The sequence below is a fragment of the Ipomoea nil genome, unplaced genomic scaffold, assembly GCF_001879475.1.
Source record: "Ipomoea nil cultivar Tokyo-kokei standard unplaced genomic scaffold, Asagao_1.1 scaffold2805, whole genome shotgun sequence".
NCBI classification, from domain to species: Eukaryota; Viridiplantae; Streptophyta; class Magnoliopsida; order Solanales; family Convolvulaceae; genus Ipomoea; species Ipomoea nil.
This window is the reverse complement of record NW_017619233.1, coordinates 2427122-2438664: the sequence shown is the minus strand read 5'-3', so window position 1 is coordinate 2438664 and position 11543 is coordinate 2427122. Positions and strand designations below refer to the sequence as shown.

The following is an 11543-nucleotide window of genomic DNA, read 5'->3' as shown; positions in this document are numbered from 1 at the left end:
ACTATGTTCTATGTTCATTAGGCTGCAGCATACTAGCTTCATATAGGCTTCATTTAGTCAGGTGGTGGTAGACCATCTCTTGCTTAACCTTCAAAGTCCTGGAATACATCCAAGTCTTTTGCATCTTCCATTGAAATTGAAAATGATGATTCTTCTGCAGTAAAATTCTCCCTTAAGTCTGGATTGAACTTAATTTTCAAGACCACGTAATTTAATAACTGTGACAATTACATCCGAACATCGAAAGCGAAGCAGTTAGCTATGTAAGAAGATAAGCATCTGTTAAGAAAACTGCCAAGCAAATAACACTCACAAAGTCATGAAAGACGCTATTCTGAAGATAATGGTCAGGAACTCGCTTTGGATTGTATCTGTACTCCTTTACCACCCAACCTGTCCTCTTCTCACTGCGGTACAAGTATAGCTTTCTTTTGAACCCCAGAATTTGGTTCTGACCAAAACATGCCTCTTTGACACCTTCAGTTTTCCATTCACCATCAAACTTTTTTCCTCCAAGAAACTCACCATTTGGAGGTTTTATTTTACCTTTGTGGGTAAAATAGTATGCCTCATTGTTCCTCGCATACTTGAACTTCCCTGCACACAATCCAGAAATACTAAACAAGCAAATACTATTCAAAGCATAGTGAACCACACAAACAAAAAGTACACTACTAATATTGAAGCAAGTTTTCACTCCGTGACAACACTAACTCGACTGCTAAAAAATGCAACAGCAATCAAACAAAACTCAGATCCACGCAACAGTAAATCCATCCAACTAACGCCAGCAGATAGAATCGAATTATGATCAAAGTGATATAAAGATTAGGCAAAAAGGTGCACAGAACAGATGAAAAGAAGTAAAGAACTTAAATTAGGAAAAATTACAGGGGAATAGCAACACAACATGGACCGTTAGGACTATGTCCTTTCAGAAGAAAAAGAAAGAAAGTTTGAGAAAGAAATGAATCGGACATTGTGAACTGAAAGAGATATTTTAGAAGTAACAAGGTCGATATTCCTGCGTTACTAGGTTGGAGACTGCCTGCTAGGCTTGGAATCCTAGTAAGGGGGTGTGCACACTAAAGTACGATACCTGATTCCACAGAGAAAGATTTAAGAACCCAGGGAGTGCTTCTGTGGGCGAGTTGGTTATGTGGCCGGCTAGATTGCCGAGCAGGTTAGGTAGGTCCATTCACGATTTGTGAAGACCTACCTCCCCACGAGTTAGAGTTTCCGTTGATACGGATGTGGCGGCTGCATGAGATTGCACCGTTCGCTAGGGCTTCGTTGCGGCGGAGTACCTGTCTCACCCAAGAAGAGAAATGAGAATCATGAGAAAGTTTGTGAAAGTTTGAGAAAGCAAGTATGAAAGAAAGAAAAAAGAGAAAAGTGTGAGTCAAGAGACTCAAAGAGAAAGAAGAGAAAAGCGAGTCTGTGTGACTCAACAGAAACCTCCACAGAAAAAGTATACCTTTTTGAGAGGGAGTATATCTATATACTTATAGCATAATGTCATTTTCTTATTACATGACTTGCATGTGTTGCATTTAGAGTATGTTGGAGATGTATAGCTTGTTTTTCATTGTTGAGTTGGCTTGATAGCTTTGTTATTGATTATTTGGTCAGCATGGTAGCATGTTATTGCTTACTATTTAGCATGAAAGCATGAGTTTGTTATTGGGTTATGTTTAGTTGTATTTGTTGAAGCATGTGAGTTATGTTAGGTTGAGTACTCGAGAAAGCATGATTATGTGTTGATTACTTGTTGACTAGGTTGCAAGCATATAGAGTTGATTATGAGTTTGTTGAGAATGTTGTTTAAGTGTTGAAATGTTTGAGATTATGTGTGCTTGCCAAATGATTTTCAAATTTATATTCTATAATACTTCACAAAGTTGAGTGGTTTTATACTTAGCATTAATTTGCTAACGGGTTTATTTTCTACTTATTTTTTTTATAACACCTTTCAGGTGGGCCCAGTGTTTGAGCGTGCACGAGTAGTTTTAGTGCATAGACTTTGAGTTGGTAGATTCTAGATAGACTCTACTTTAGACTCGTGATGTTTAGTTACAGTTGTTGAACTTGATGTTAGTTGTTTGACTGTTGGAAACTTAGTTTGATCTTTTGTTGGTGCTGGACACCGGGGTTGTACCCCAAGTTTTAAGGTTGTTAATGAAGTTTGACTTGTTTAGTTTATTCCTTTAGTAGCCTGCGCAGTCACCGTGGGTGGTGGCTGTGGCGGTAACACCTGTTGGTTGGTTTTGATTGAATTAATTTATTAATCTTACTTTTAATTTCTTGTTTAGCTTATATTGCTAAGTTAAGTTTTGGGATTTAGATTAAGAAAAAGTGGGATGTTACAATATCGGTTGCGGTTACATAGTCGACATAGGCTGGAATGGATAAACCGAAGCATAAAATCGCGGCAAATTCTGCCACCACTGGAAGGTCGGATCAGGTACCCCAACTGGATTCTTAGGAAACTGAAAATGCATCTGAACGGGGGCAATGGGGAATGTCTGCCCTTGATTGATCATGTGGACCGCTTCTAAGTCAACATATATTTATCATTTGTACCATCTATTACATTATAATACATACCAATCATAGCCATAGGCACAAGCATTACATGAAATGTCATGCCCAATGCATATGCTTAGAAAATTTGTTCACTATATAAATAATTTGTTAGGAAAGGTTATGAGATTAAGCCAAGAAAATGTAAGAGAAGAGACTCCAATCTATTAACTCAGACAGCTTCTTTTTATTTTGGGTAATAGTAATAGAGAAGTCTACATGAAGCATAGTTAGTAACACCACAATGCCACACTAACATAATTAACATTTAGAAGTGTTGGGAAAATTAAAAGATGAAAGCTTCCATATCCACCTCACCCCTTTGACTTTGTCATTGGATTAAGAAATGGGAAACCCATTTCATTACATGGTAGCGCACAATGCGCTCCTATGTAAGGAGTAGCGCCAAAGGCGCTAAAATGTGGACAAAACCCTGCGTCCATTATGTGGGTGGGATGGAGGGGCTGCTTACTATAAATAGCAGCTCCGAACGTCGTTTCAAAACACACCTTGAATTCGAGTCATTTAATATATTCTCCTTCTTCCTCCTTTCGTCTGAGCAATAGTGAGGTTCGCCTACGTGATTGCTAGTGCAAGCTATCCGTAGTAGGTCTGTGTAGCCTGTCGAAAGCGTGCTAGGGTCCTAACTGCACCGTTACCGGGCAAATAACGCTTTTAAGGTAGTGTTATTATAACACGGCACAGATTTCCTTTCAACCATACACCAATAGTGTCCGTGCTTCTTAAAAGGCTTCCAGATCGAGCGTTGACGTGGCAATTTTCCCCAACAAGAAGTGGGTAAATGAATTGGGAATAAAAAACATGGGCAAATTATGCTGTGGAAGGTGGATCTTGTCCAAAACGTGCGTTTGGAATAACGGTGTCGTTAGTGGTAGTGTTTTCTCAACCAATGGTATTTTTGTGTGTGTGTGAAAATAGAGTTCAAACATTATGAATATAGAGTACAAAAATTATGAATATAGAGTTCAAAAATTGTGAATAGATAGTTCAAAATTTGTGAATATAGATTCAAAAAATATGTTATACTGTTGAATATAGAATTTTGTAATTATGAATATAGAGTTATGGAATTATGAATATAGAGTTATGAAATTGTGAATATAGGATTCTGTAATTGTGTAAATTGAGTTCTGTAATTGTGAATATAGAGTTCTACAATTATGAATATTGAGTTCGGCAATTTTGTATATTGAGATCTAAAATTATGAATATAAAGTTAAAAAATTATGAATATAGAATTCAAAAATTATAAATATAGAGGAACGAATTCTGAAGACAAATAACAAGTTAACTACAACGAAGGAAGCAATTTTAGCTTTATGTGAGAACGTGCGGTTTTATACGTACTGTTGATTTGATTTGATATATATATATATATATATATATATATATATATATATATATATATATATAATTTCAATTTTGGGCCACTGACTATTGCACTTGTGTTAATTGCAACACCTGACTTTCAAAAATGTTAATTTAGTACCTTGACTATGTAATTTCTATCAATTTTGGTCACGCCGGCCAAATTGCCGGCGAATTATGACCGGAAAATGTGAAGTCAACATTTGAACTGAATTAGAAGGGGCAAACTTGTCTTTTCTTGTTCCTTCCTATATGGGACATTGACTTGTTGACCAAAACGACGTCGGCATTCCCAGGCTCCCAGCGGTGTTCTTGAACACCAGATTCTCGAACCCCCATTTCCGGTGCGTTTTCCCGGCGTCTTCCATGAGGCAGAGCTTGTTGGACATCAGCATTTTAACCCCCTCTTCTTCCCCATCCCTCCATATTCCCTCTAAAATGCAATTCACACAACCGGAACACACACATAATTCATTTCTCGATCCTCGATTCGGTATTCGTATATGGTTTCCGTTTATCCAAACCTTCCATCATCTCCATAGTTGTTCTACTACTTCGCCGGGGATCCGACAAAAACCAGTCTTCCTGCCCCGCATTCCAATCAGCCGATGATGGTTATGAATACATCGGCCGTACCGGCGAGCGAGAATTCCAATAGCGTCTGTGTTGGTTTGGCTAACATAATTCTAAGCCTCTGCGTGTAGGCTAAGTTCGCACTTGCGACGACGGCGACGACATTGTGGTTGTTGACCATGGAGTTCTGTGCAGGTGGTCATCGTGTTTTGGACGGGAGCTTGGAGGAGGCGACAATGGTGATGATGATGCGCGTGGACGTTTGGTAAGCTTCGCCGCTGGGTGGAAGTCAGAAATATCGAAGAGTGAGTATCTGGGTTTGCAAGTTTAATAACTTCGGACAATATGGACTTAGCATAATCATCATCACTTCCATTTTCTATTGGATTTTCTCTGTCCTCTGTAAACTTTTGTAGCAGTAGCAGGTGTTCACAAACTTCTCCCCGCTTCTTATCTTCCCATTTTAATTTTGAGTTTTTCCCACCTTGTGCACTTCCTATTACATGTATCTGTATCTAATGTCATGGCCGGAGATCAGAAATGGATATATGGTGGGTGACATGATATGATGCTTTCCACATGATTCTTCGCTCTGCAAGGCTCCAGCAATGGAATTTCCGGCGGCTCTATGGGGTTGAGAAGACGCGGAGCTTTGGTTAGAAGAGAGGGTGGAACTCATCTGAGAAGTAAATGAATATTTTTGTATTTAGTCAGTCTTGCTGTATGGAGGTTCGTGACCATACAGTTCTTGCTGATTTAATGAAGTCACTCTTGAAGCCCGGATATGAGTTTGCCTCTGTTATATGTACATCTACTTTAAGAGTGTTGTGCTCTCCGTGAAGGCGCAGGCCGTGAAGAGGAAAACGAAGGAGGTCGGAGAAGAGAAGGAAGTGCAAAGGAGGTTTGAATAACATGAAATGACGCTTTTGCCCTTTTTATTTAATGAGTTAAGAGTTTCCGGTCATAATTCGCCGGCAATTTGACCGGCGTGACTAAAATTGATAAAAATTGCATAGTCAAGGTACTAAATTAACATTTTTGAAAGTCAGGTGTTGCAATTAACACAAGTGCAATAGTCAGTGGATCAAAATTGAAATTTTCTATATATATATATATATATATATATATATATATATATATATATATACCCGAGAGAATCATAGGAATACTAGGATAGAGAGTCATAATATGACTCAAATACAAAAAATCCTAATACTAATCTCAATCTTAATATGGAGAACAAATCAATGAAGAATCATGTTCTTCATTTGTTAAAATCCAATCCATGATTTTTTTTTTTTTTCTGACAAGAACCAACAAAAAACTCCATTAACAATATACACAAGTTTTAAGTAAGGATGATGCAGCTTAGTTGAGGTCTGAAAACTATTTGTTTCCCACCATTACAGTTCGTTTGGTTTGCTAAAAAATATTTGAAGAGAAATGAAATTGAAATTCCATGAAAAATAAATTTTAAGAAAATAGATCACATTGTTTGGTTGGTGGAAAATAAATTATTGAGAATATGAATTCTATTGTTTGGTTGAGTTTGAAATGATAAGGAATAATAAGTATAATGACAAATATAACCCTGCACAACAACAATAATAATAATATAATAATAATAAGAGTAATTAATAAAGAATGGTGAGGTTTTCAAAAAAAAAAAAAAAAGAATGGTGAAGGTAAAATTGTCATATTAGTTTTTCATAGAAAACAAAATATCTAGGATGAGCTAGGAATTGATTTTCATCATTCTTTAAGGAAAACTTTTTCCAATGGAAAATATTTTCAATCCAACCAAACAACATAAAACATCATTTTTCTTCACTTTTAGGACATCCAACCAAACACCCCCTTAGGGTTCAAACCTGACTCCTATTTAGATTGATAATTGGGATGTCATTATACTACATGATAATTACTACATGATAATTGGTCAGTTATGAAAAAAAAAAAAATTAAGCTCGCATGGGTAGCTCAACTGGTCATAGAGGTGAAACTTTGGAATAATGACCAGGGATCAAGTCTCACCAGCGGTAGTGTGGGAGCAACCTGTGAGCACTGGTCTAGCTGTTATGGTTCATGTTCGGTTGAGTCACCATGAGCCCTTAGGGTTGGGGTTCAGCTTTGGAATAATGAAAAAAAAATTAAAAGATAGTTTTTTTTTTTTTAATGAACAATCGTCAATGTCATATCAATATAAAAATGTGCAATTTATAATTTGTATTCTATTCAAATTATTTTATCCAACTAATTATATTTCATATTTTGCTATAAATATTTTTTATCACGTTTTAATGAGTCTATTTGGCAGAGCTTATAGCTTATTTTAAGCTACTAGTAAGCTATAAGTTCTGTTTGGTAATGTTTCCAAAATAAGTTGGTAGCTTAAAATAATAGCTTATTTGGTAGCGTTCTAAAATAAGCTAGTAGTTTTTTTTTTTTTTTTTTTTTGTCATCTTTGTCCTTATTATTTAAAGAAATGACATTATACTAAGCCTCTAACGGTAAGTAATAGCTACATCATAATGAGGAGCGGGGCACTTATTTTCCTGTCTTGAATGGGCGGTAGTAAATGACCCGCAGTAAATGATTTTGCCCGCTGGACTTCTGCCCGTTGAACTCTTAGGTGGTACCGGTCAGGTGTTCGTTGGTGGTTCGGGCCGGGTGCTTGACCCATTACTCTGTCTATATATTCATAATTTTTTAACGTCATATTCATAATTATTGAACTCTATATTCACAATTACAGATCGTAGGTTCATAATTATAAAGCTATATATTCATAATTTTTGAACTTCATATCAATGTTGAAAAAATCGCTAGGCGCCTGGGTACCGCCTAGGGCACCTAGAGCGCCTAAGCGGGCGCCTAGAACGCCTAGGTGGGCCACCTTGAGTGCCTAGGAGGGCGCTTAGGAGGCTGACCGCCTAGCGCCTAGGCGCGATTTTTGCAACACTGCTTCATATTCACAATTATTGAAACTCTATATTCATAATTACAGAAATATATGTTCATAATTATGTTCACAACTCTATGTTCATTATTATAGAATTATATGTTCATTATTATAGAATTATATGTTCATAATTTTTGAATTATACATTCATAATTATGAACAGTTTTGGAAGTGTACTACGTATGACAAAACAAGGAAATATAATATGGTCTAGAAGAAATATATACATTGTTTTATCAGTAGCATTACTTTTCGTCTATAATTATAAGAAGTACTAGATTTTTACGCGCATTGCGCGATTGAGATAATGCCCAATGTTTTTTTTTTTTAAATAAGTATTTTAAAGTATATCAAGGCAAGATTATATTGGAATTGTTCATGCATAGATAATTAAATGTTGAATTTGCGTATTTAAATTGGTATTTCTAAGTTTACAAATGCAAGATAATATAGTCAAGATTGATTATAATTGTCAATAAAATAATTGTATGGGTATGGTTGAAACCAATTAAATACGGGACATAAGGGAGAACAAATAAAAATTAAAGTATAAAATATTAAATATATACTAATATTGTTTGAGGAGATTCTGACAGTAGGATTTACAGGTAGAGTTCTATTAAGACTTTAATGTTAGAATTAGATTAATGTTGTAGTTATAATTCTATATTAGACTTTAATATTAGAATTAGACTAACGGTGAATTAACGGTACTTAATAAAAAAGTTAACGGATCGGATAATCATATAATTAAGGATAAATTAGGAAATCTCAAAGAAAAATTAAAATCTGAACAATCTGAACTATTCATTTGATTTAATAATTTGACGGTCATTTTTTCTACCCAATGTTTATAATTAAATAAATATTTGAAAGTATATCAATGCAAGATTATATACGAGAAGTTCAACATAAGTAATTTAATGTCTAATTTGTTTATTTCAATATGTAATTCATAGTATATGAATACAATGTAATATAGGAGATTCATTATAATTGTTACTAAACAAATTTTAAATAGTAACCAAGTATTTTTGTTGCAAAGGGTTCTAATATATTTAATGAATGCACATATATACAAGATCAATGAATGAATCAACAGTATCAGTCCTTTAGGTGTTTTGCTCAGTGTTCATTTAGTTCAACCATTATTGTTGAATAAATTATTATAGATAAAGAAATTATTAATTTAAGGAATTTAGATGTAGTAAAAAAATTTAAATTTTTAAGTATAATGTAACCCAAAGATATTGGACGATTGGAAAATATGATGTAACCCAAAGATTAAAATGCTAAAGAAAGTGTTTTGGTTATTCAACAGTTTGAAGCAATAATTTGTTCCAAACCACTGAAAATACAAACATTGCAATTTACAATATTTTCACTTAGCGTTTTTTAGAATGATTTTCCCAAAACACATCTATATTAAAAAAAATTATTATTAAAACAATTATTATTATTATTATTATTATTATTATTATTATTATTATTATTATATATCCTTAGGTCATTTTAAATGTTAATTTAAACAGTTAATTTTTTTAAATATCTTTTTACCAATCGTTGATATAATTCGATGGTCAAATCCGATAATATAATCTGTTGACGCTAACCGCTAACTGCTGATTGTCAAACAAGGACATTGTAAGGTAGTTTCTCACTTTAATTTGTTGTGTGATTTGAATACTCTCTTTGTCAACAAATCACTCAAGTAGTTAATATGATTAGCTTTATTAATTTAAATTTTTTAAAATTTTTCATTGTATTAATAAAATACTTGGTAAATAAATATATATCATTATTTTGTATTATAACTTTGATATTTAATTAAAAAATAGTGCACAAAAAAAAAAATAGACAATGTACTGAATATAATTAATTGATGAATTTGAATGTAAAGAATTTTTACATTGGAGAAAAATAAAGACGATATAACTAATGAAATTATTTCTCTTAATTAATTTATTGATAATGAATAATTTTTTTTTAATAAAGACATTGGGACAATGTAGCGAATATAATCAATTGATGAATTTGAATTTTGAATGTAAAGAATTTTTATATTGGAGAAAAGTAAAGACAATATAACTAGTGAAATTATTTATCTTATTTAATTTATTGATAATGAATAATTTTGTTTTTTTTTTTTTTGAATAAAGGCATTGTAGACACATAATTTTAAATTAAAGAAATGCATATGTATTATTTTTTGTTTTAGCTACTAAATTATTATTTATAATTTAATAAGAGTAAAATAGAGTACTAATTATGCCAACTTTGATTGGGATGGGATTCGAACCTAAGACATTTCTTATTTAAATCAATGAGTAAGTTAACGGTGAACTAACATAAACTAACGGAAAAGATAATATTTAACGGAAAAGTTAACGGATAATCATATTCATTAAGGATAAATTAGGAAATCTCAAAGAAAAATTAAAATCTAATCAATCTGAACCATTCATTTGATTAAAAAATTTGACCGCCATTTTTTCTACCCATTATAGGCCTAACTCTCTTGGGCTCTTATTAGTATAGTAGATTATTTAAATCAATGAGTAAGTTAACGGTGAACTAACATAAACTAACGGAAAAGATAATATTTAACGGAAAAGTTAACGGATAATCATATTCATTAAGGATAAATTAGGAAATCTCAAAGAAAAATTAAAATCTAATCAATCTGAACCATTCATTTGATTAAAAAATTTGACCGCCATTTCTTCTACCCATTATAGGCCTAACTCTCTTGGGCTCTTATTAGTATAGTAGATAGAAATACTCCGTCCTAGTTTTGAACTGTTAAGCTTATCAGAAAAGTTATTATTATTATTATTATTATTATTATTATTATTATTATTATTATTTTTGAAATCATAAAAATAAGTTTCTTTAATTCAAATCAAAGTACAAATTATTGACAATAAACGAAGGAGGGGTAGAATTCCACTCCTAACATACGGACATAAAACAAGTTTTCCTAGCAAAGTTATTGGGATCTCTATTCACAGTACGACTAACATGAGAGATATCTACGTGATATAGTAGACGTAGCATATCTTTAATATCCAAAACTACAAAATCGAAGGATGAATCATCGGCACAATGCTTTAAACTTTGAACAACCTGAAATGCGTCTAATTCCCCTTTGATTCTGCTTACACCATGCCTTTTGAGTGCTTCCCTGAGAGCCATAGCTTCGACTTCTTTTGGGGTGAAGAGATCATTTCCGGGGACTTTCTGTTTGCTTGTTTCTATATTGGAATAAGGTTCAAATTGGCCACTGAACGTAACCTGAAAATGCAATTAGGCCACTGAACGAAAAAAAAAGTGCAATTAGGCCACTGAACACTCCAAAAATGTGCAATTTCACCTGATAGCAGGTTACCCTCAATTTTAGCAGGTTATCTGCTTACGTGGCAGCTGAGTTGGCATTTTTAATAAATTTTAATAATAAATTTTTATTTAAAAAAATTTAAAAAAATAAAAACGACTTTATTTTATTTTTTATTTAATATTTTTTCAATTTTTTATAAAATTTATTATTAAAATTAATTATTAAAAATTATTAAAAATGCCAACTCAGCTGCCACGTAAGCAGGTAACTTGCTAAAATTGATGGTAACCTGCTATCCGGTGAAATTGCATACGTTTGGAGAGTTCAGTGGTCTAATTGCACGTTTTTGGAGTGTTCAGTGGCCTAATTGCACTTTTTGTTCGTTCAGTGGCCTAATTGCATTTTCAGGTTACGTTCAGTGGCCAATTTGAACCTTATTCCTTCTATATTTTTAGTATAATTATTTTTTTTTTTGAAATAAGTTTTAAAATGTTAATTCACGTGATATGGCATCTAACCTGGCATTTTGTGTGGCATGTAACTTGAAGATAACTTGTTATTATAGGTTAAATGTGTTAATTGCATTGTTTTAATAAGTTCAAGAGTTTAATTGAATTTTTTTTTTCGATGGTCTAATTGCACTTTAATATATATTCTGAGCGTTTATTTTACCCTTAATTTTTTTTTTTCCTTTTTGCC

The 11543-nt window shown here is 33.1% G+C and overlaps 1 protein-coding gene across 1 annotated transcript in view; it reads right to left on the bottom strand.

Moving 5' to 3' along the window:
• The window catches only part of LOC109158214 (NAC domain-containing protein 76-like), a 45379-nt gene that overhangs the window by 51 nt on the left and 33785 nt on the right, over positions 1–11543 (bottom strand). Inside the window, exons 2-3 of the mRNA XM_019306098.1 lie at positions 314–597; positions 1–218 (exon numbers count right to left, since the gene is read on the bottom strand). The exon at positions 1–218 is cut by the window's left edge and continues 51 nt beyond it. Coding sequence (XP_019161643.1) covers positions 84–218; positions 314–597 — 419 coding nt within the window. The 3' untranslated portion in view covers positions 1–83. The remainder of the gene's footprint in view (positions 219–313; positions 598–11543) is intronic.